General features: G+C 35.4%; 1 protein-coding gene and 1 non-coding gene across 2 annotated transcripts in view; one reads left to right on the forward strand and one right to left on the reverse strand.

Annotated features, from left to right (window-relative positions):
- Positions 1–26,881, forward strand: part of PIK3C2G (phosphatidylinositol-4-phosphate 3-kinase catalytic subunit type 2 gamma) — a 333,489-nt gene that overhangs the window by 204,980 nt on the left and 101,628 nt on the right. Inside the window, exons 20-23 of the mRNA XM_078450059.2 lie at positions 281–373; positions 1,827–1,956; positions 6,839–6,975; positions 9,092–9,261. Of these exons, the coding sequence (XP_078306185.2) occupies positions 281–373; positions 1,827–1,956; positions 6,839–6,975; positions 9,092–9,261 (530 nt within the window). The remainder of the gene's footprint in view (positions 1–280; positions 374–1,826; positions 1,957–6,838; positions 6,976–9,091; positions 9,262–26,881) is intronic.
- LOC132660421 (U6 spliceosomal RNA) lies at positions 4,388–4,494 on the reverse strand. The gene has a single exon (XR_009601772.2). It is a non-coding gene; the product is annotated as a U6 spliceosomal RNA (small nuclear RNA).

Raw genomic sequence — 26,881 nt, forward strand, 5'->3', positions numbered from 1 at the left:
CCAACATATCACCACTGTTCAGTGAGAAAAAAATGTAGTTGAAGACTTACAGCCTGCCAAGAAGCTGTATTTTCAATTTCTAAGTAAAGGTTTTGGTTAGTAGACTAAAGTTGTTTTGTTGTTGTTGTTAATAAATATGTTTCTTTGTTCCAAAGTGTAAAAATTATTCATATGTGTTATATTCACTTCTATAACAAATTATCCAAGAGGCCTGTGATTTCATGGAAAGTGTTCTTGTTCCTTTATTTTTCTAAGCATTTTTTTCCTTCTCTTTCCATAGGCATGTTCATATTTCACATCTAATGCTTTGCCACTGAAGATTACTTTCATCAATGCTAACCCAATAGGCAAAAACATCAGCGTCATTTTTAAGGTACAGTAGCCCTCCTGAAACATCAAATTGATTTCACATGTAAAATTATTGATTTATTTCTCACAAAAAGAAATGATTATAACTATTTTCCGTTGGCAACAACACAGAGGATTCCAGTTATTTTTATTCTGCATTTTTACAGAATTATAGTACATGTCAAACTGTGATTGATAATAAATAAATCGTTATTGGCTCAAGCTAGTGAACCTTCAGTGCAAAACTTAAGAAGAGATGTTTCAATGAATAAAATTATATAATCACTTTTGAGTAGCACAGAATGTGGAATGTTTGGTTAGCCCTTAGTGGAAGAGTTTTCTTTTGGTTTATATACTAAATTAGAATCAATATTAGCTGAAACTCAAATGATATGTTAATTTAACATAAAATTCTTATCTGCAAGAACTTGCTTATTTTAATAATTTGAGTTATTTTCTTCTTTTTAAATAAATATGGGCCAAATCAGTCTTTATCATGAATCCCATGAGAAAAGAGTAAAAGGTAGTAACAGAGTTAAAGACAGGTAGGAAAGAGGGACTGAAGAAGAAACTGTAGTGGAACAGTAAGAATTTACATTCATTCACTTAATTTAATCAATTATTCAGCCAAACCAGACAACCAGCTCTCAGAGTGAATTATTTGGTGGATTTTGACTATTTTTGAGGGTAATTTTTAGCACACCCTACTTTGGCTTTGACCTGTGTCACCTCAAGCATTAATGGTCACATGACACTGCATTTTTGATGAAGAAAAAAAATAACAAAATTTCATCTTGGAATATTTTTCTGCATATTATTTAGAAAGCATTTTCAAAACCAAACCTGTTAGTTTAAAAGCATAAAACTATCCTCCTTCCCTTTGGACATATTCCATTTCCTTCACTTATGCTAGAAAACCATCTCTTAATCATTTCTTCTTATTATCAAAGGCTGTTTACTCTGCAAACTTTTTAACCACCTTCATAATATGAGAAGTCAATGATTTAAAGTCTAATGAATCCTGTGTGTGCTATTTATACTCCTAGTCAAGAAGCTCTTGGTATTCTAACTGTATATCAGTATATACATTTATGGCATATGAAATAGTGTTTCAGTTCGAAAGAAATCTCTCTTGGTTGAATTTGAAATTTGGATAAACATTCATTGAGTCTCTCTTCTCTAGACTTTAAGTCTAAGACATTGCACGTGGATGATAAATTGAAAGATTATTATCAGGAACAGCATTCCAAGCAACTTCTAACTTGATGGCTGAAGCTTCTGTAATCATTTAAAGGAAAGTTCTTATTTTCTTTGATCTTCTCTCAGAAACACAAGGTGTTCTTAGTACTAATAAAACAATTGAAACCATCCTAAGTCTGGCTAGAAATTTCTTTGAGGAAAGAAATGACATATACCATATTTGAAGGCCTTTAATGGAATTCAAGGAGAAATCCAGTCTATAATTTTGTTTTTAACAGGCTGGCGATGATCTCCGTCAGGATATGCTTGTTCTGCAGATTATTCAAGTGATGGACAATATTTGGCTGCAAGAGGGCTTGGATATGCAAATGATCATTTATAGATGTCTATCCACAGGAAAAGGTCAAGGTCAGTATAGATTAGAAAGTGATTTGACTTACATTATTTATCTCAAACATTCACTGGTAGCATGACACCAAACTTTCACAGCCTTCATTTTACACTATAAATTTTAAAATCAAAAGAACTATATACAAAGTCATTCTTCTTTCTTAAAAAGAATTATTTTCAAAATAGTTTACATGGAATGTAATGTCTTTGATGATAGTAATTAAGATTTTGACATTCCAGATGTTAACCGTGGTATCTTTTCCTGTATCTTTTGTGTGTTTTTTTTCTCTTAAAGATAATAACAGAAAAACCTACTTGTTCAAAAAAATTCAATTGCTGCCTATTAACACAAAATTCACAAAGTCGCAAATGCTTAAAGGAGTTCTGAACATTCTAAATACCTTATAAACCTGCATTTAATTTCTAAAAGATGTTTCAGTAAATCATAATATCAATAGTCAAAGATGACCAAATATGCAAACTTTGAACATTCCAATATATTATTATAGAAATGTAATATAAAATATAGAAATACAATTACATTTATACACATTTTCAATGAAAATAATGTCAATGGTCCACCCAAATTATTAGCAAAACATCACAGGTAAAAGTTGTACTTAATTACAATAGTGCTAAATTGAAGAAATAATTCCTAAGATTCCTTATAATCTTTTTAAAATGTGGTCATCACCACTTAGAATTTCATTAAATTAATTGGTAGAAATTACAGCAGATACATTTACATAAACAAAGGGATAAAAAAAAATCATAGAACCAGAGACAGAACCTAGAACCGTGTAGTTTGTTTCTTTTGGTCTGTTGTGGGTGTTTTGTTTTGTTTTGTTTTGTGTTGTTTTATTAAGAAAGAGCTACAATTTAAACCTAACAGAAAACTATCACTGTCTGACCCCCCCAGTTCCTGAGGTTCCACCACTAGGCTCAGTACCCCAGACAACCATGACTTGAGACTTTAGAAACTAAGTACAGAAGCACCTCCACTTTAGTTTAACTTGCAACCTGATCCTTCAGGATAACTCTGTTACAAGTTCCACTACCCAATTATTTTGATTCTGATAATAGGGCTTTTGCTTTCAGGACAAGTGTCTACCCCTTTACCCTTTCTAAAGCTCTATTTCCTAAGAGTCTTTATCATCACTGCTCTGAGATTGTTATTCCTTGAGTTTTACTCTCCCTTTTTTTACATGGGTAACTGAACTTTTTCAAATTCTAATGTATTGAAAGAGTAAGAATAAAGCTAGATGAACCAAGCTGAACTTTTTGATGTCATAAGGATCACCTTTTCTTCAGAAATTGAATATATCACTGACTTCAGTGGAATTCTTTTTTTTTAAGATTTTTTAAAGTTTATTTATTTAGAGAGAGAGAGCATGCACGTGTGCAAGCAAGGGAGGGGCAGAGAGAGAGGGAGGGAGAGAGAATCTCAAGCAGGCTCTGCGGAGTCAGCAGGAAGCCTGACACTGAGACTCAAACTGTGAGATCTAACTGTGAGATCATGACCTGGGCTGAAACCAAGAGTTGGGCACTTAACTGACTGAGCCACCCAGATGCCCCCTCTGTGGAATTCTTCAATTCCATCTTCTCATTTCTTTGTTTATAACTATAGAATATAACAGAGGCTAAATCTTTTAAAGTTAATAAAATGGCTCAATAAATATGAATGTAGACTTGTCCACAGTTGCAGATGTTGTAAAACAAGCAAGCTATTATTCTCTCCTATCTATCAACAATCTTCTATAGTTGTAAGATTTGAGAGGGCGTTATACTGGCAAAATACTTCTTCAAGAAAAATAGAAATCTTTAAGGCAAATGTCATTTTTAGGAGCTCAGGTTCCATTTTTATTATGCTTCCAAGGCTTATTGAATATCTATTATTTTGAAAAAATATCACAGAGTAAGGTAAAGTATACTAAAATGAGCTAATCAGAGTTGCTGCCCTTAAGGAGAGTATATTCCAGGCCAGAAGTTTGCATGACTTTATCAACATGATTGTTGATTATAATTCACATGACTATTTTGTACATGATGTCCAGGAGATTTAAGAGAGCCTATCAAGACAAATAATTCTTTAGGATTTATTTTATTTAGTTATTTATCTTTTTAAAAAATATATTGTCAAACTGGCTTCCATACAACACCCAGTGCTCATCCCAACAAGTGCCCTCCTCAATGCCCATCACCCACTTTCCCCTCCCTCCCACCCCCCTCTATCAACCCTCAGTTTATTCTCAGTTTTTAAGAGTCTCTTATGGTTTGCCTCCCTGCCTCTCTGTTTGTAACTTTTTTCCCCCTTCCCTTCCCCCATGGTCTTCTGTTAAGTTTCTCAAGATCCACATATGAATGAAAACATATGGTGTCTGTCTTTCTCTGACTGACTTATTTCGCAGCATAATACTCTCTATTTCCATCCACGTTGGTGCAAATGGCAGAAAAATATGGAAGCTTCATGAATTTGCATGTCATCCTTGTGCAGGGGCCGTGCTAATCTTCTCTGTATTGTTCCAATTTTACTACATGTGCTGCTGAAGGGAGCACAGGATTTATTTTATTGTTGGCTCTCCAAATTTGATGGGCGTAAAAGTTACTTAGGGGAAATGGAGTAGAGATAACTAGACCCAACCAGGTACTAAATCACATTCTCTACGTAGGCATTGAAGAGAGGAGGGGGTTCTCAAGTCTTTGTGACTGTAAAAAGCTGCTCTATTATTTCTTATGCACCCCAGTTTGAAGGCCACTGCCTTATAAGACACCACCTTGAAAAGTTCTGTCCCCAAGAAACTTACTATTTAAAATGTGACCCGGGGAATCAGCAGCATTAGCATCACCTGGGAACTTGTCAGAAATGCAGAATCTCAGACCTCACCCCTACCCTAAAGAATTAGAGCCTACCTTTTAACAAGACCCCCAAGTGATATATATATATATATATATATATATATATATATATACACACACTAAAATTGGAGAATCTCTGCATTCAAGGACTATAAGAATAGAACTATACATATTACTCAATGTGCACAGATTTGATAGTATTTAAAATGTGTATGATACATACTATCTTAAAATGTATAAAATGTAATTTATGGTTTTATTAATAGACAAAATTTGGCCACCATGGTTGTTAAAAATTAGGTGCAAGGTTTTCAGGGTAGTCAGCAATGTAAGTCTTATGATAAATGGCTTGGGATTTAGCAAAGATTAATTCCCTAAAGACAAATGTGGTCTGGAAAGTAACTGACATTGCTACAGCACAGTATCTAAATGGTGTAATAATCTAAGTCTTTATTTTGGACATGGTCAAATGTGAGGCAATGAAGTACTAAGGAACCAGATAGAAGGTGATTTCCCTTTAGGTGTATTAAGTGGAGGAACTGGAAATTTGAGGAAGGAAATGTTCAGTATTAGAAAGAGGAATCACCTCTCTCTAAAATTATTACATTAATACAAAATGTAAAGACTTACATTTTCTATCTCACTTAATATACATGAGAAAACCTGCATGAGAGCCAAATACTATTGGAGAGAAAGGAGAAGTACTATGATATTAAGGATAAGCCCAAGATTTACTTCTAGAGTATTCAGTTATGTCCTTCCTTCCTCCCTCCTTCCCCCCTCCTTTCCTCCCTCCATTCTTTCCTTCCTCTCCCTATCTTTCTTCCCTTCCTTCCTTCCTTCCTTCCTTCAGATATGCTTTATAGGTTATTTCTGCAGCATTCAATATTCCATTCCCACTCCCCATGTTTAAATTTCTTTCTGATCCAGCAATGTAGATGTCTAAGAGTCACAACTGGACTATTAAATATTAAGAGAGATTAAGGCTGCAACCAGCTACTGCTGGCCAACTCCAGCACAGAGAAGTGTTTCGTTTACCAACACTGTGATTTGATTAATTGTTGTTTAATCTGAATGTTTGAAGACAGATTATGAAATAGTTTCATAAATTCAAACATCTCTCTTTTCAAATAGTTTCATTTGTGTCCTTGGTCTCTTTGGACATTTGAGTTTTCAACTCTTTCAATTTTCAAGATTGTGGAAATCAAAAACACTAGACTTTAATTTCTTTCAGTGATTTTATTTACAGAACAGTATATTACAGGTTGTTTTGTGGACATTAGTCTGGGCAGTTTTATTAAATACTGGGTCTAAATTGCTATTCTGTACAGAATAAAAATCAGAAGATTTGAAAATATTTACATTTTAATAACCTTAGGAACACAATGAAAAAAGCCTTAATGGATACATGGCCAGTGGGGCAAAGGTCCTAATGAAGTTCAATCAATATATGCTCCCCTTTAAAAAATTATTAGCATAGTTTGTCTTTAATGTTGGCTGAGAAGAAAGGAGCAGATGGCTCTCCACATGTTTACTGCAATTATTCTGTTCACTCCTAGAAATGGGACATTTAACTATGAAGCTTTCATTAACCTGAACCTTGATTTTTATAATATATTTGAAATATTTGTTATGGATATTGTATTTGGTTCTCTTCTATCATAAATACGCTTGTTATACAAGTTTGAATGTCCTCTCTTCAACTGTAAATGAATGCACAAGTCATACAGTAATTAACCGACTATCTTATTGTCTGAGAGTTCTGTGAGACCGTCTAGATTGGCTCTCTACTGTAGTTCAAAAAAAAAATAGTGAAGCTTCTTCTGATAGTTCCAAACACAATAAGTGCTCCCCAGGACTGCAGAAAAATTAGAAGGAAGTCTTCTTCATCCAGATAAGTCTTCTTCAGAAAAGAAGGTTTACAAAGAAAAGGATAACTGAAGTAGTGCTGAGAAGTATTGTTGCCACATAGGTCAAGATGTGTTAGCTAAGTATTCCTCATCTTGTGAAGAAGAAATTATTTATATCATCTCTTTTTTATCAGGATTGGTGCAGATGGTGCCCGATGCCATCACCCTAGCAAAGATCCATCGCCATTCTGGACTGATAGGACCATTGAAAGAAAACACAATCAAAAAATGGTTCAGTCAGCACAACCATTTAAAGGCAGATTATGAAAAGGTTTGTCCTGCTGTAGCTAATTTTATTTTTTTTTATTTTTTTAAAAAATTTTTTTTCAACGTTTTTTTATTTATTTTTGGGACAGAGAGAGACAGAGCATGAACGGGGGAGGGGCAGAGAGAGAGGGAGACACAGAATCGGAAACAGGCTCCAGGCTCCCAGCCATCAGCCCAGAGCCTGACGCGGGGCTCGAACTCACGGACCGCGAGATCGTGACCTGGCTGAAGTCGGACGCTTAACCGACTGCGCCACCCAGGCGCCCCTGTAGCTAATTTTAAATAATGTACTTAAAGAAGAATATGCTCTGGATCATTAACTATTGTGTTTCATGAAAAAGTAAATTAAGGACACCTTGAGTTCTAATCCATTCAGTCATCAGCTTAGTAATAATGATCCAGTTTAAATGGTATATTAACTAGATAAAATTTCTGTATTTGGTTTTGTTTCTTACAGCCATCTCTCTTGAGATGTTGCTCCTTGAAACTACTTCTTTCAAGTTATCTCTGACTATCTGTATACAACCTCCAGTTTCTATAAATCCCTCTCCTTCCTTTGCAATGCATTTCTTCTGCCGAGCTCTACTTTTTCATGCCTTATTCTTCCAATGTTTGTAAAATGCATAAATATCTCAGAACTTTACAAAATGTACTATTATATTTGACTGAAAACATTTTTTCCCACTTCCCTTCATGCTGGCATCTGGCCTGTGGTGTATAGTTGTGCAGGTTCTGCCATCTACCAGGGCTCCCAGCTGAGGAATGAGTTGCTTAAATCCAGGCTTTATTCCACTTGCCAAAGCATGAACTGGTCCAGCTGGGTCTACCTGGAGGGAGGAACATCTTTATGCTAATTCACACAAAGATACAATAAGGGCTAGCACTGAATTTTCTCCAAACTGTCCTGAGCACTGAAATTTCTTCATTCTAGGCAACTCCTCAGTCCTGAACAAACTGGAATGATTGGTCACCCTAGTTAACACAGGCCATGATAGGGAGACCCAAGAGTTCATCGGTTTCAGATTTCTATGAGATTGAAGTGGAGCAAAATATGGGGTTTTGGAGGTCAAATAACAAATATGAGGTGGCATTACCTTGAAATCTATTTTGTAATCATTCACAAAATTAGAACTTGAGTTTTGCACAAATCCCTGGGGTTATATCGTTTGAGGTGTTTACGCATATATTTGCTCTTCACAGCTACACATAAGGGCATCTTTTATTATCTTCACTTCGTAAGTGAAACATATATAATGAGACAAATTAAGTGACTTGTTCAGGCACTTGGGATATCTGGAACAAAGACAGGTAATCCAGTGACATAGATTTCCACTCCAGCATGTCAGCCACACCGTTCCAGGAGACCCATTACCATGGCCCAACCAATCACTCACAGCTCCACCATGGTTACAGTCATGGTTGTATCACTGATGAAAATAATGTGTACTCAGGAAACATTTGAAAACAAAGAGTAATTTTGGCAAGAAACCTCTGTTTATTAAAGAAACAGAAGCCACAATTGACTTAGTGATAACCTGCTTCCACCCACACAGACATTCACTGATGTATACTGTACCAAGACACTTTTGGACATTAGCTGGATGACATATTTGTAAGGATAAACATAATATATTACCTATATCTCAATACAGTTTTTTCTGTGTTACAAATTCAAATATTCAAAATTGACATTTTAAGTTTCTCTGGGGATAGGAAATATTGAGCCATATTTTTCCTTCTTCTTTTACCTTGAAAAAAAATCATTCAATATTGTATACTTGGGACATCAAAAAAATACACCAGGAATCCTCTTCAATAAGCTATGAAAATTAGATCCAACTGAATGAAAGAGATATTTTGCCCAATTTAAATGAAAACATTTATTAGCCACAGAAGAAATTGCTTCATGTTCTTCTATAGAAGAAATTGCTTCATGTTCTTCTATAGCATATCAAGAACCAGTCATTTAATCATAATCTTCTCTCAACTGAGACGTAGAAGTGGGTCTCGATTATGTAATTTCGCTTTTTATACTACTTTTTACCATTATCTCTGATGCTAATGCATTTGCTTATTTTATCTGTGTGTTATCTTTGTGTTATTTCTTTTCAACCAATTAGGCCTTGAGGAACTTTTTCTATTCCTGTGCCGGCTGGTGTGTGGTAACGTTCATCCTGGGAGTCTGTGACCGACATAACGACAACATCATGCTGACAAAGTCAGGCCACATGTTTCATATTGACTTTGGAAAATTCCTAGGTCATGCACAAACATTTGGAGGGATAAAAAGGTCAGTGTGCAAATAATGTCTATTACAGTAATTAAGCAATGTCCCGGAGTGATATAGGACATGTAATAGCATAGAAACCCGGCAGATGGCTTGCTCCCCCAGCTCTCAAATCCCCCCAGATAACATAAACATGTTTATATGTCTAATATGATTGAAGGAAATATTTTCTTCAATATATTTTTAATGGAACAAATTAGGTTTCCTCAAATTGTTAGTGGACTTCTCCCATGAGAAACTAATCCTGCTCCAGTCTGAATTGTCTGAAATATAATATTCTTGCTTTCTTATAAACCCCGAATGGATAATGAGGCATGAATTCGTGGTCTCAATACATCCAGTATATTGCCCATAGCAATCACCATCCCTGGTCTACATATCACAAAACTAGCACATTTCCTACACTGAAATAACCTTAAGTCATTTCAAAAATACCCAGTGAGCAACAACCGAACAAGGCTCTGAGGATGTAACAGCAAACAAGGAAGACACAAACCTGATAATCTTTCTAGGAAGAATGATACACATTAAACAAGTTAGCATGTAAAGAAATAATATGAGTAAATGAAGAATTTAATTTCTTAATAAGAAACTGAAGCAAAGAAATTATATGGAGAGTGACTGGAGCAGGGATGCCATTTTAAAGAGGCCTCTAGAAAGAGATGAGAGACCACTGTGTAATTAATTATCTACCTTGTGGAACTCCATGAGAATAGATTTCTAAGAAAAGAGAACAACAAAAGTAATAGTCATGAGCATGAAAATAAGCCTAGTATGATCCAGTGATAAGAAGACCTGGGACCTGGAAGTGGATGGAGAGGGGGCAGGCAGTAAGATGTAAAGGTGAAGAGCTTGAGGAGGCCAGACCAAGTAGGGCACTGAGGACATGGTATGAAGGTTGGTTTTTATTTTGGGTTCGGGGCAAGCCATTGATGGATTTCAGTGGATTTCAAAACGTGTTCTTCTCTCCTGTGAAGTAGTAAGAACAGTTAGGAGTCTACTACAATGATTAGGGCAAGGCCTTAATGGAAAAGAAGTGGTAAAAACTGAGATTCAGAATATAATTTGGGGTCAGAGCCATAAGACCTGCTAATTGATTGGACATTGGCAGTGACTAATGGCTGGGGGAGGGGCTTAGCAAGTAGAAATAGAAAAGAAAACATTCTATTTTGCCTGGATAATGCCTGGATCTTTAATCTTAACAAATAATTATATCATTTACTGAAACCAAAAAGACTGGTGGATGAATAAGTTTTTGTTTTATTTTATTTGAACTGGGACAAGGAAACCTAAAGTTTAAGACTAAAGTCCCTTGCTTTAAAAAGATACAATACCTTAAAGTAGAAATGGGACCAAATCATTCCAAAGAGTAATCACTCACTTTTAGCTAAAAGTATCTACTCAGTCAAAGGAATAATAATGTCTTCTATAATATAACATGATGAACTCTCACTAGATGGCAGTTATCTGGTATTAAAATGCCAATATAAACTACATAATATGGTATCTCCTATTTTGTAGAAGCATACAAATGGAATCATTTCACATGTTGTTATTTTCAATGCATTGCCTTCTATTATGACTACCTCAAGAAAATTCACCACATCTGCATTCATTCCTTAAAAATCTACTGAGGATAATCTGTGTGCCAAGCACTGTGATAAATCTTGAGGATACAAAGGTGGATAGTACACATTTACCACCTCAATGGGGTTTGCTCTTTCTTAGACTACTAGAAGACAAAAACATAAATAATCATTATAAAATGTGATAAAGGCAGAAATAGATGTACGGACTATCAGAAAAGCATAGAAGCAAGATACCTAGTTTATGAAAGACAAAAGCTAATTAATGTACATAAGCATGAACATAATTTACCCATATAATACTTTTTCCCTACAATCCATTCTTTCCTAGAAATTTAAAGATTAGATTTCAATTCTGACATCTTTATTTATTTATTTTGCTGTATTGTCCACTGGATATTTGGGCTAACGCTTACTCATTTATTTAACCAGCAATAGTGTTGACCATGTGGGTGGTTAAAAAAGGAATAAAAATATTTCAGTTTCACAGAAAAAATTGAATAAGTCATAAAAAATAAGAACAAGTTACTAAACAATACGGTAAGTCCTATAATGGAGATATGTACCAGGGTCTATAAAAAAGGTGGAGCTCAATTTGTTTGTTTATTAATATTACAAGAGCTACTGCTGCTTCTGATTTAGCTATTTTTTTGACATATGATATTATATTTAGTTTCAGGTGTACAACATATGATTCAGCAATTCTATATATTACAAAATGCTCACCACAAGTGTAGTCACCATCTGTCACCATACAGTTATTACATTATTAACTATATTCCCTATGCTGTACATTTCATCCCTGTGCCTTATTTATTTTTTAACTGGAAGTTTGTACCTATTAATCCCTTTCATCTATTTTTTCCTACTCCCTACTTTCCTCCCTTCTGGCAACTACCAGTTCTGGGTATTTATGAATGTGTTTCTGGATTCTTTATTCATTTATTTGTTTTGTTTGTTTTTCAGATTCTACATATAAGTGAAATCATATGGTATTTGTTTTTCTCTGTCTGATTTATTTCACTAAGCATAATACCCTCTGGATCCATTCATGTTGTCACGAATGACAAGATTTCATTCTTTATTATGGCTAATATTCTATTGTGTGTATATGCCACATCTTTATCCATTCATCTATTAATGGACATAAACACAGAGAAACATATATATTTTCAAACTAATATTTTCATCTTCTTAATGTAAGTACCCAGCTGTGGAATTACTAGATTGCATGGTGCTTTGTTTTTAATTTTTTGCTTTCCATAGTGGCTGCACCAATTTATATTCTGACCAACAGTCCCCAAGAGTTTCGTTTTCTCCACATCTTTACCAACATTTGTTATTTCTTGTATTTTTGATACTGGCCATTCTAACAGCTGTAAGGTGGTATCTCACTGTGGTTTTGATTTGAATTTCCCTGGTGATTCATGATGTTCAGCATCTTTACATATATCTCATCTGTTGGCTGTCTTTACATCTTCTTTGGAAAAATGTCTATTCAGGTCCTCTCTTTGGCAATTTTAACTCTTTTAGGTAACATCTGAGGTACATGAAAATGCATCCAGCACAGTACATAACCTCACTCATAGTAGGTTCTCAATATTGTTTATCAGTTAATAAACCATTCATGTGGAAGCCCTCAATCATTCAATAATCATTGATTGGATGAATGAAATGAAGCTGGCAGTGTCTTCTTGAGATGACTGATTATTGTTCACCAGCTAAGGAGGCCAACTGAAGCATTATGATCCATTTGGATTATTATTTGCAAGATTTTATCTCCACCAGTGGCTATGTAAGGCCAATTAGCAATGTCTCCTTGGATTTCTGTCTTGAAACTGATACTTCTGCTCTGAGTTTAACAGGTAAACTGAACTATTCCTACTCATTTTTATTCACTATATCTTTTGAATTACATTCTAATAGTTTCCTTCCCAGTGTCTTTTGGCTGTTTCTGAAGTTCATTTGAGTGTTGTTTCATAAGATGGCCAACTTCTTCTAACTTGGGACCATTGGCTGTTCTTATTGGTTGCTAGGTTGACAATAGACTTCTTATAAATTGAACCTCTATATTCTCCTAGGACACATGAATGTTCTTACTTATACTATATTTATTATATTATAGACCTGATCTTTAAAGAGACTAGCTTCACCTAGCTCCTTCTAAACACATACTAGGCATATTAATAACCCACCCATAATGTACAAAGCCACGTATGTAAATAATGCCCTAGGACTATCCTAGTCTCTCACAGTCTAGCAAGGCCATAATGCTCTAGTAATAACCCAGGATCATACTCCTTAACATAAAATGCTGCACCCACTGGGACTAGAAAGTACACGTATCTCAGATACATGTGTTTCTACTATTGTATACTCCTTAACACTATGGAAGATGAAAATATTTGTATAACTTTCTAGGTTTACAAAAGATTACTAACACATAGGGACTAATTTTACTTAATAATACATTTGCCTAAACCATTGTTCAACTGCACATAAGAAGTACAGTTTCCAGTTGTGGGTGGTTTATAGGTTGGCAAAAGAAATCACATACACACATAAAACCCCCTCTCTAAGTTGTAGATATACCCTTTAGCCAAGGATACAGAATTTAATAATAGAAGTTAGCAGGCCAACAGAGCAGAACCAGATGTAGTATATCTTTCCCTTGATCTTTAGTTTCCTTAAGAAGAGCAATGAGACAATGTTTTTTTTACAAGCAGGATCTTGAAAAAGAAGTTGATTTCTTGCTGGGCCATTGCCCTTTTATATTCATGCTTACTTCACCATTCCAAAACCTCTCCCACTAACCATCTACATAATCCTATTTAGACAATGCCTACAGACATTGGCTCTCTTGATTCTTGGATTATATTGAGTCAGCCCAGCAACACTCACATTTGGAGTCCTTGCCCAGATGTCTCTAAACCATTCCTCTGAATTCAGTTTCCCAGATATATGGAAAGCCCATGCTTTTACCAAATCAGAGGTTTCTGCAGACTTTCCAACTTTGAAGAAAGAAAAAAAACCTCACATCTCAGTTATAAATATGAAGGATTTCACATCCTGTGTATAAACAAACAATCCTTCATTATTGGTTTTAATTATTAGATTAGATAAAGAGGATATTCACCAATGGATTAAATCACAGGGCAATTCAGCCCTAGCATTCATTAATGATTCTGGGGAAAATTTGGCTAATCCTCACAATGTAAACAATGAAGAATTTCATCAACTTTCTGAAGCCAATGGGTTTTTCTTTTGAAATATTGCTTAATTATTATCTTCTTTATTTTATTTTATCTCACAAAAATTCAAATTAAAGTGGTTAACAAGTTATGCATCCACAATTTTTCAAAGTTCCCCTGTAACAATTTCTATATAGCAATTTTTTCATTAAATAAAAGATATTATTGTAACAAACTCTAAATTTCAACTCCATAATTTCTTGATAGTGACTCTTTTACAGAGGAGGAGAAACTAAGGAAGACATTTATTGGTGATATTTACTACTCTTCTAACTCATTATTTGATACTTTTTTTTTTGAAAACTATATTTTACAACCTGTATGGTCTTTCACTTCAGTAATGCTAGACTTGCATGAAGTCTTTAATTTTAGGGACTGTATGAGTGGTGGTTGACGTCAGGTAGTCCAGAGATAGACTGTATGAGTTTTTTTGAATCCCATGCTAATTAATGTACTAATGATGTGACCTTGAACAAATGGCTTCTCTGTGCTCCAATTTAGTTTTTTTATAAAACAGATTTTTTTGAAGATTAACTGATACATATAGAGTGCTTGGAAGAATGCCTGGCATCCAGTGAAAGCTCTAGAAATGTTTGTTGTAATTAACTGTAATGCAAGTATTCCAAATGAAGTGACAAGAAGTGAAATTGAATCTCTAGATGATTATTGTTTCTTTGTGTTTAAAATTATTTAAAAGGTGGCTCAGTTGTTTAAGGGTCAGACTCCTGATTTGGATTAGGTCATGATCCCAGGGTTGGGGGATTGAGCGTGAATCTGACTCTGCCCTGAGCGTGGAGCCTGCTTAAGATTCTCTCTCTCTCCCTGTGTCCCCTCTCTCACTTGTGGATGCTCACTCTCTCTCTAAATAAAGAAAAAAATATTTAAATGATGTATCTTATTTTGGTACTTTTTTAAAGTATGTGCTTTAAAATTCATGAATTGAACTATTAGTCCTTTAACTTCTCTGACTTTGAGGCTTGTTGATTGACAGACTGGATTGCCTTGCACTGTTCTTCAGATTTATTAGGTTGTAAGGTATTTCACCAAATCATTCTTGACTTCTGATATGATTTCATACATAAACAGAGGTGTGCTGGACTGGGCTCATGCTAGCTGGCAAGAGCTTATTTTGTGAATTCCTTTTCAACTCCATATTCAAAAACATTACTTTGGCAGCCTAAAATCAGCCATGGTGAGAGTGTATACACCATGACAATTGGCAAATGTCATAAATGAGAGCTTTATTTTTCTCTTAAAATAAATTAGCTAGTTATTAAATATATATCAGCATACCAGAGGACATAAATCCATTTAAAACAGATGAAAAATCATCCCAGCATACAAACAAAATAAAATACTTTTATTTTCCTATTGACATATTTACATGAGGATAATCAAAATATTATATATGTCTTATTACAGCATGGTTTATACCCTTTTGAAGTTTTGTCCCAATAGATCATCAATCACCAAATATAATTAATCTCAGAATTTTCCTCTCAATATTAGTCATAAACGTTCCCTATATCTGTAATCATCTTGACATGATCTTCAATAGTTAGTTACCACTGATTAAAAAAAAAAAAACTTTTTTGAGAGAAAGATTGAGAGTGTGTATAAGAGGGGGAGAAGAGGGAGAGAGAATCTGGGACTTGAGGGCTTGGGGGGAGCTGTCAGCTTGATGGATCAAAGGCAGGCAGGTGGAAGTGACAAGGAGCAGGGCAGTCTTGTCAACAAGGCCCTCTAGTCTAAGTGACATCTCTGCCCCTGACAGTACATGGGTCTGGGTCAGGTAACCTCTCTCTCTGGATCTACATTTTCACCATTTGTAAAGTAGGAATAATAGTATTCTTTATCCTACCTACCTCATGGGATTATTGTGAGGAAACAAGAAATGAAGGATGGAGAGCAATTGGAAAGGTGTAGCCCTCTACAAATAAAAGGTGACTGAGGAACCTGTGCTGAGCACGGATCCTCACATGGGGCTTGATTTCACCGCCGTGAGATCATGACTTGAGCTGAAATCAAGAGTCAGACACTGGGGTACCTGGGTGGCTCAGTTGGTTAAGCGGCCGACTTCAGGTCATGATCTTGCGGTCCGTGAGTTCGAGCCCCGCGTCGGGCTCTGTGCTGACAGCTAAGAGCCTGGAGCCTGCTTCAGATTCTGTGTCTCCTTCTCTCTGACCCTCCCCTGTTCATGCTCTGTCTCTCTCTGTCTCAAAAATAAATAAACGTTAAAAAATTAAAAAAAAAAAAAAAAAAAAGAGTCAGACACTTAGCCAACTGAACCATCCAGGCACCCCTGATGTAAAAATTTTTTATGTTTAATTTCTAATTTGAGTATTGTATGTTTATATTCTAAATATTGTCAATTTAAAACCATCTTCGAAAAAATTTTCCCTTAGCAGATTAAAAGATTTTTTGTTTTACTCCAATCATTCTGGTTTAATGTAATATTCATGTAATCCAAATGCTATATAGGCATTAATGATCTCCCACATGCTTTAATTACTGTCTTAATGTCCTCTGAAATTGGGTGAGTCTCATTGGTCTGTTATTCACACATTTGTTTATTAAATAAACATTGTGATTCTTTTTACTCAAAGCAGGCCTCAGTATCTAAAAAAAGCACACTTGCCAATACCTCTCCAACTGTGAATGCCTGCAGGACATCTTTGAATCATATACACCTATCTCCTGACACTTAGCAGAAGCTCAGTCTTGGGTGATTGAAGGATCACTACAAAAATGCCATAAAATTTACCTCCCTTGACCTGAGAAAGTACAATTTTTCTGAAGACAAAATTGTTACGTGTGGCACTTAGAGTTATCAGAATCATAGAAAAAGCAAAATAGTGGTAGCCAGCATCTGGGAGGATGGGGGAATGGGAAGTCATTGCTTAGTGGGAATAGAGTTTCAGTTTTAAAAGATGAAAGAAGTGTGGAGATGGATGGCTTTTTTGATGGTTCCACACTATTATGAATATATTTAATACCACTGAACTATATATTTAAAAATTGTTGAGATGGTAAACTTTATGTAATATGTATTCTACAATAAAATAACTGAAAAAAATGGTACAAAGGCTTTCTCCAGCCACAAAGCCAGCCCTAAACAAACTACACCTAACATTTGAACAGTGCTTGGATGTTCAAAGCACTCTCACATAGACTTATTTCCAGAAAAGAAGTTTGTTCTGTCATTCTCATCTCCATACTATTGTTTCTCTTTCTTCTCCTACCTCCCCATATCATTACACTATATTTTATCATCTTGTTTCTTCTGAGTAACCTTTTTTATATCTACTTCCCTCCCAGTATAAGTGGAAAACAGTTCCTCTAATTAAAAAAAAAAACATGAATTTTCTTCAAAGAGAGACATGTAAGTTTTCAGATGAAGAGAGTGAGGGATGATTGAGAAAGGATGAAGTATGGGAAAGGGGAAATAAAAGGAAGGAAATGAGGGGGGAAGAAGAGGGAGAGTGAGTACAATTTAAATGGTGGGAGGATTCTGCCTTCTGGCATTCAGTGGGTCTGTGAACAAAGCATGCAGAAGACATGTATGCTCTCCTCAGTAGGTCTAAGTTAAACATGCCTGCCAATAGAAGCATCTTGTAGTACTAAGTATGAATCTAGTTTTTAAAGAAAGGCTACAGGGGCACTGGGTGGCTTAGTTGGTTGGACATCTGGCTCTTGATTTTGGCTCAGGTCATGATCTCACAACTTGTGACATTAAGGCCCACACTGGGCTCTGAGCTGACAGTGTGGAACCTGCTTGGGATTCTCTCTCTCCCTCTGCCCTTCCCCTGCTCATTCTGTGTGTGTGTGTGTGTGTGTGTGTCAAAATAAATAAATAAACATTTTTTAAAAAAAATAAAGATTACAAACTAAACATGAGCCTATTAAAAGAACTTCACCTGATGTCCAACTGAAGAAACAGTACCTCCTCCTTTGGCAGAATTTAACTCATGCATGGTGTTAAACTTAGAGATAAAATATCTATTTCAAGCATGATTCCTAAGTTTTGATCATGCATATGGTAACTTAGTGGGTGATTTAAATGTTTCCAGAGGTAACTTGGACTATTCTTTTTTTACATCCAACTTGATTTTCTAACCTAAGCCTATTTAAAATGTGATTCCACAATCCAGTTTCATCCAAGCATTATGGCAATGGTCAACTTTTCCTCATATGTAGACTAACTTCTGTTCCAAGAATACACTGGAATTCCATGCAAAGCCTAACGGTACACTTATTCTTGAACTCAAACTCAAGGGAGGGAATATTATATTTTAGAGACGCTGACCAGTCTCTTCTTCTCCTCACAAAATCCTGACCTACTATAAACTCCCACCCAAAATATCAGATTTAAGAAATTAGAACTGCTCATTTTAAAGAGGTGGATGTTAACTACCCTTTTCAAATAAGAGATAATGTATCTGAGCCTGACAGGAACTCCAGAGTCAGTATCTAAAGTTACTAAGCAGTTTAATTAAGATCAGGAACTTCTCAGAATCTGACTATGGCCCTACAGTGCATCTACAAGAGGCTAGACAAGGAGGAAAAAAAACCCCATATTTTACACTGAACAGATTATTGGCGAGAGTCCCTTCAGTTAATAATTGCTGAGAGCTTGGAGATCTCAAGGGCGTTAAATGTTCATTTTGTAATAGTATATACACCCTTATGTTTCCTCTGTATTTCACATAGGAGATTTCCTGTGTTGTCTAATTATACAAGGTTCTATCCTATCCAGTGGGGATTCCAAATTGGCCTTCTCAATTAACTCATAATATTAGACAAGAGACTTGTGTTCTTTCTGTCGGACAGCAAAATGTGTTCTCAGAAATGTAGGTCATTTGTGATATCAAGGAAAGGGTAGGCTTAAACATTCCCCAGTGTACTCTGCATTTGTTTATTTGTGTACTAATGACACCATTCGCTATGATGGGAGTCTGCAACTTTTTAAATCTCTGAAACAATATATTTTAGTGTGGGATAAAACCACCTGAAAATCATGAACATAGTAGTAGTAGTAGTAGTAGTAATAATAATAACAATAATAAAATGTACCTCATTATTGAGTCCCACATTTCAATTCAGGGTACAAATACATATTCAAACAATGGACTCTAAAGTATGGGACTGAAATTTATAAATGTCCATTTATTGACATTATCAGTTGTTCAAGTAAATACTAGATGAACTATACGACAAAAGAAGAAATATATATGTTCACGGAGCCCAGCAGACAGATTCTACTGTCATGAATCCTTCATAAAGTTCTCTATCTTTCCATTTCACTCTCCATATCCAATATTACCAATACTGAAACAGATACGTCTTCTCAAATTGCTGTGGATCATCACTGGAAGTGGCATAAAGTAAGCACCCTTAGTGTGATGCTGCATCATCTGGTATGGGGAATCAGATTCTAAAGGAAATAGTCAAAATTACCCTTGAAAGCCTCATAAATACTTGGCATGCATTAGCTAATTAATCCTCACAGGAACTCTTTGAAGTAGTTGCTGTTATTTTCTCTAATTTACAAGTCAAGAACTAAGACAGAGAGAAGTCTTAGTTGTTATACCTTGTCCAAAATCATAGACAGTAGGTGGTAGGAGCCTTGGGAAAATGCCACGTAGGCAACTGATAATCCCATTTCTCAATAATCCCAGCATGCTGTGTTTTCTGTCCAGCATTGGGACAGGTGGCTGCTTCTTTAGTTAGTAACAGATGACAGAGTTATCGTGCACTTATGACCATGATATATATTAAATCCATATCTTTAACAATTTCAATCAAATATACTGCAAGATGAATGCACTGTGAGATGCACTCGCAAACTAAAACCAAGTGTTAAAGTAGCAGCACCACTCTCCCATCTATGGGCAATGTGCTCTCTTATGGGTAAAAAGGCAGGCACAATTGTTCATTCTCTTTCCTTTTTCTTACATTTAAAATTTTTTTCTCTTACATTTAAAAAAAACTATCTAATAGGAATAGGTAAGAGAAGTCTAAAGTTTATGGAATGTGACTCTAATTTCAGAGCCCACCAGGAACTGTTTTATGGAACTTTGGATGGCCAAAGACCACCCTGAACAGCTGGGATGAAGCCCAGTGGTAGTATCTAGAGTATATAATTCACATTTGAGGAAGTTGCTCCTGTGAATTACTGTGTCCTTAAATAGCTTATGTGTTTAATACTTTAAAATCAAACATCATTCTTTTTAAAGTACGTACACATTTAAGAAATAAAACAATAAATGGCCACTCATTTTAAGGATATAAGACTTCAGCTATTTCAGAATACATCTGTTACAATTAGGATGCGTGGTTCATTTCCTTAAAAATATATTTCAGAATAGATCAGTCTCCATTGTGAGGGCTAGTGATATTGGGAAGATTTCAAGAGGAAGTGTAATATGAGCAGGACTTTGAAGAAAGGGTAAGACTTAAATTAGTGGTGAAAAAGGAGCAAAAAGCCTGTATTTAAAAGTAGGGTATTGTGAATAAAAGTGTGAAAGCAGATGATAAACATGTGCCATAACCCACTCATCTTTCTCTGTGCTACACCACGGTAGTCAAGCGCTGTAAGAAACCATCAACACTATAGGGCAAACGTCTCCATTTTCAAAATAATTTTTTTAAGTTTTTATTTATCTCTTTTGAGACAGAAAAAGGGGAAGAGCATGAGTGGGGAGAGGAACAGAGAGAGAGAGAGAGAGAGAGAGAGAGAGAGAGAATTCCAAGCAGGCTCCATACCATCAGCACAGAGACTGATGAGGGGTTTGAACTCATAAACCATGAGATCGTGGCCTGAGCTGAAACCAAGAGCCAGATGCTCAACCTAGTGAGTCAACCTCAGGAGCTCAACCTCCTTCCCAGGTTGTCTTCATTTTCAAATACGCTGTCCTCACACCCCAGAAATCCAACAACACTCTGTAGCCATATAACTATTTCCTGCTCCACATTGATTTGTACTTTCTTCTTGCAGAATAAACCTCAGATCTCTCCTAACCCTTATTCCCTACTCCCTACTTTAGATAGAGGGCCAGAACTCCTATTTTATTGAGACATTAGAAACAGTAACAGAGACTGCTTTTCAACTCAATTCAAAACTAACAAACCTAATTACATCTCAGTTGCATAAACTTCTTCCTTCTTGTTATAGTAGATTTGTTTCCCTTCTAAAGCCAATCCCTCCATCTGTGCTTTGCAGCCATTTCCCTCCCACCTTCTAACAAACATTATGCTATCAATAATTCATTTTGTCTTACATATTTATCCTCTCCCTCTTAAATAATCCTTTTGAATATCCTTGTCTCTTCAAAGTTTAAGTGACCTTGCCTCAAATGCCCAGTTTCCATGCCACTTTGCTCATCACAAACTTCCTGAAGGAGTTGTCTAAATTCTTGACATCTTTTCCATACCTTTCATTCCATAACCACTTCAAACTGACTTTCTTCTTTATTACATAAGACTCACAATGACCTGTATAGTGTTTAATTGAACAGTATTTATTCCTCATTTTACCTGATTGATCAGCAAATTTCAATGGTGTTGACTTCTCCTTCCTCAAAATAACTTTCAGCTTACCCTCTGGAATGGATCCTCACTGTCTGGTTTTTCTTCCCCTCTCAGTATCCAGTGCAAGAGGTTTTCTTTTACCATGCCACTAAATGTTGAATTCCACAAAACTCATTCTTTTCCCTCTTCTATTCTCCCTCTACAGTCTCTACCAAACTGGTATCAGCCACACCCAAGGCTCCTACCAATCAATATCAATAGCCAGATGACTCATAAAATTGCAATTAAACATTTTACTTTGAGATAATTGTAGATTCACATGCAGTTGTAAGAAATAATACAAAGAAATCCCATGTACCCTTTGCCAGTTTCCCCAACAGTAACAACTTATAAAATCATAGTACAATATCATAACCAGGATGTTGATATTGATATAGTTCAGATGAAAAAGAGTTTCAAGACATCTAGTATCCTTTGTTGCCCTTTTATGGTCATATCCACTTTCCTCTCACCCTTGTCTCCCTCCATTAATTTTATTCTCCATTTCTATCATTTTGTCATTTCAAGAATATTATATAAATGTAATCATACAGTCTGTACCTTTTTGGGGTTGGCTTTTTTCACTGGAGAGTCACCCAAGCTGTTCTGTATATCAATAATTTGTTCTTATTATTGACAAATAATAGTCCATAGTATGGATAAACTACAGTTTGTTTAATTATTCACCCACTGAAGGACATCTGGATTATGTCCAATTTCTACGTATTACAAGTAAAGTTGCTCTTCACAGTTGTGTACAGGCTTCTGTGTGAATATAGATATCCATTTCTCTGAGACAAATTTTCAAAAGTATAATTGCTGGGTTGTATGGTAGTTGCATGATGTTGTTCTTGTTGTTTAAGAAACTGCCAAGTGGTCTTCCAGAGTAGCTGTACCATTTTCCATCTCCACCATCAATGTATGAGTGATCCAGTTTCTCCATTTCCTTGCCAACATTTGGCAAGTTAATTGTCATTAACTTTTTATTTTAGCCATTCTGATAGGTATGCAGTGATATTTCATTGTGGTTTTAATTTGCATTCACCTAATATCTAATGATGTTGAACTTTCCTTCATGTGCTAATTTACCATCTGCATATCATCTTCTATTGTCTGTCTTTTGCCCATTTTCTAATTGTATTGTTTTTCTTTTACAGATCTGTGTAGATTACAGATACAAGTCTACTGCTGGCTATGTGGTTTGCAAATATTGTCTCCCAGTCTATAAATTGTCTTTTTATTTTCTTAAAAACCTCTCTGCATAGTACTAGGTCTCAAAGATTTTCTTCTATGTCTTTTTCCAAAAGTTTTGTAGTTTTGCATTTTATATTTAAGTCTGTAATCCATTTAAAGTTAACTTTTATATTAGGAATGAGGTTTAGGTCTACGTTTCTATTTTTGCTTATGAATGTCCATTTGCTCCAGTATCATGGGATCAAAAACCTGTATCTTTTCTCTGTTGGATTGCTTTTGAACCTTCATCAAAAATCAGTTGGGCATATTTGTGTAAGTTTCTTTCTGTTATGTATCCTACTCAAATGATCTATGTGTCTTCCCTTCCGCCAATACCAATTTCTTATTCAATGGTCTCGATATCACAGAGACAACAATTGATGTCCCTCATTACAGCCTGGTGAGAATGGAATTTTAGGCTCTCTTTGAAGACTTCACTGGTGTCATTGGGGAGTGGAGTCATTTTTTTTTCTTTTCTGCAGTATTTGGTTGGAGTAGCGTGGTTACTGTCTAAACTTAATTTTCTGCCTTGTTCAGCTATCCCTTTCCTGGGCCCTTGGCTAGAAAGAGCAGGCTTTTCTTGGCAATTTTTTTGTCTGCACCCACTGGCATTTCACGATTGCCAGCTTCTTGCGGTCTATGTTTGGAATATATGTGGGAAAAAAAAAAACCTCCAGAGAATTCCCCACCATGTTGTTTCTTGAGTCCTGAGGTCCTGATGCAGTCGAAGTGGAAATCTGACACACGAAATTTTACCTCCAACCTAGATCTTTTCTCTATGGTCTGGAAATAAGTATCACAATACCTCAATGTCATCTACTCCTATATATCTCAAAGGCACCTCAAACATAGCTTGTTCAAAACTGAACCCACTCGGAATGTCGCACTTTAGTTTTCCTGATACACAAGCCAAAAATTTAAATCTGTTCCTAACACTCTTCTCATTTTGAACCATATGAAGTCCTCTTGATTTTTGATTCAAAATATTTTTTGTCTTCCCACTTCTCTGTATTTGTAAGCCACAAACCTAATCTGAGCTACTCATATCTAACCAAAATCTTCTGCAAAATCTGTCTGATCTACTCACATACTCTCCCTCTCCCAAATTCTTCTCCATATTACAGCTGGAGGGACCTTTTCAAAACACTATCATTATTATTAATACATTTGTATTGCTTCTAGGATATTGATTTTTAAAATATGTAACATCACCTATAAGCCTTATACACATCTATTATAGATGCTCAATAAATATTTGTTGATAAATAACTATAGTACTCTAACATTTTGTTTGGATGCATGCCTCCCTAGTTACCCAGTGGAGAGACATATCCTAAAAGCTTATGTACCCTCAGTAAAATAAAAATGTGTAAGTGTTAGTGATGATGATCTTAGTATTCTAGTGACTTTATACAAGGAGATCACATCTACAGAATGATTAAGGGGGAAGTCTGTGCATCAGTAATTATAAACAGCAAATTATTAACCATTGATATGGGAAATAATTTATCTCCTTAATAATTAGTATTTGTTTATAATAGAAATATCCTTAAAATTCTCAAGTCTATATACATTTGTAAAGCACTACTCACTTCTCACGTACATTGGGAAATGTATAAAATATTCTTGCAGTTTTACAGAATAATACTTTCAGAGAAGGACTCATTAGAAGTTAATAAAAAGATTAACTTGGACAACAAAATGACAGAATTGTAACCAATAAGATTGTTCATACAGCCTTCCCACATAAATGTTAAATTATCACAAGTTTTTAACTGTGTGAACTAAGTATATTTACTGTTGCATCCATTGCAGAATATCATCAAAATATTGTTTGAGACATTAAGAATATAGAAAGGAAAGATAAAATAATGCCTCTCCTCTTGATAATCACACAGATTATTTGGGAGAAAAAATCATAAGACTACTAGAGACTAAAAAGAATGAAATATATTAGCTGTAGAGCCAAGTTAAAAGAAAAGGCAAAGTAAGAGAGAAACCAGTGAGGGATCGGTAAATTAGAGAAGAATTATTAGAAAAAAAAAATAGAGCATCAGGTGCAACACAGAGAGAGAGAGAAACATGGCCAGAAGCAGGAAAAAATACAAGTAAAAGGTACAGAAGCAAGAACAGATAGGATTTAGGCAAACAATGGTAAAACCACTATTAGGGAAATAGAAACCAAAAAATTTCTTGGTAAATTTGTCCAGCTACAAGTGACAGATTTTCAGCATATGATTCAGAATGTAATATCAGTATGGACTCTAGAAGATCAAATAGTTTTCAACCTTCTCTCATGCCATAACCAATTTATATCTCAAATTTATAAGTATCGCTTAAACTTCAGACATAGGCTCCAATACATTAATTCTGTGACCTGGGATTAGGTTCACATTTGAGGGAATTGATAAAGCACATCCCAGCTACGATTTTTACAGCTTATAGGGATGTGATAGGATTCTGTTTCACATGTTCAACTTCTTTCCATTTACAAAAAAATGTTAGTCTACATTATTTTAAAAATTGCTCAGCAGTGACTCATGCAAATCATATAGAAAAAATGTAACATTTTATTTTGGGGGCCCATGGAAAATTTAGATTATGATAATATTTAAACACAGCTAAAATTGGGTCCTTCAATATTATTATTAGTTTATATTTTCTCTAACCTAGATATGCTTCTTTTGTGTATTTGATTTTCTGCTATGGTGTTTCTTCATCTGACTCATAATGGTGGTTACCATGGAAGGAGGAAATGTGTCATCACATGAACTTGAGCATAATTACAACAACTTTCCAAGGGAAATCCATTTGGTCAAGCATATGGAAGAAGAGAGCATATCTACAACATTAGAAAAGAAAATTTCAGGAAGCTGTAAAATTGACTCTCTTGAAGTTATTTCAAGAGTTCCATTCAATATAGTAAATATAGTATAGAGAGTATGAAAAATTTGGAAAATTTTTATATATAAAAATTTTTTTTCTGATTATGGAAGTCTGGGATATTGCTAAGATACTACTAAAATTTTAACGATAGTGATGACTACATGTGTGAGCAACATATAAAAAGTGCTACCACAGCACTCTCAACAATAGCCAAATTATGGAAAGAGCCTAAATGTCCATCAACTGATGAATGGATAAAGAAATTGTGGTTTATATACACAATGGAATACTACGTGGCAATGAGAAAAAATGAAATATGGCCTTTTGTAGCAAAGTGGATGGAACTGGAGAGTGTGATGCTAAGTGAAATAAGCCATACAGAGAAAGACAGATACCATATGGTTTCACTCTTATGTGGATCCTGAGAAACTTAACAGAAACCCATGGGGGAGGGGAAGGAAAAAAAAAAAAAAAGAGGTTAGAGTGGGAGAGAGCCAAAGCATAAGAGACTGTTACAAACTGAGAACAAACTGAGGGTTGATGGGGGGGTGGGAGGGAGGGGAGGGTGGGTGATGGGTATTGAGGAGGGCACCTTTTGGGATGAGCACTGGGTGTTGTATGGAAACCAATTTGACAGTAAATTTCATATATTAAATAAATAAATAAATAAATATAAAATAAAAAGTGCTACCAAATTCAAAGGTCCACTTAAGGGCTTATGCAAAAAGGTTATATGGAGGATCTGGGAGTAAATTAAACCTTGAAGGAAGCCTGGAATTTTACTGGTAGCATTTTTTTTTTAATTTAAAAGAGAGAGCATGAGTGGGGGAGAGGGGCAGAGGAGAGAGAGACAGAGAGAGAGAGACAGAGAGAGAGAGAGAGAGAAGAAAAGAATCTCAAGCAGGCTCTACAGTTATCATGGAGCCTGATGTGGGGCTCCATACAATGACCCTGGTATCATGACCTGAGCCAAAATCAAGAGTTGGAAGCTCAACTAACTGACCCACCCAGATGCCCTAAACTGATGGCATTTTTGAAGAGAAAGAGAGATTTAATTATGACAAGATTTAGCTCTGAGAACACATTTGTTATTAGTTT

This window comes from Panthera onca, chromosome B4 (genome assembly GCF_046562875.1).
Source record: "Panthera onca isolate mPanOnc1 chromosome B4, mPanOnc1 haplotype 2, whole genome shotgun sequence".
Lineage (NCBI taxonomy): Eukaryota > Metazoa > Chordata > Mammalia > Carnivora > Felidae > Panthera > Panthera onca.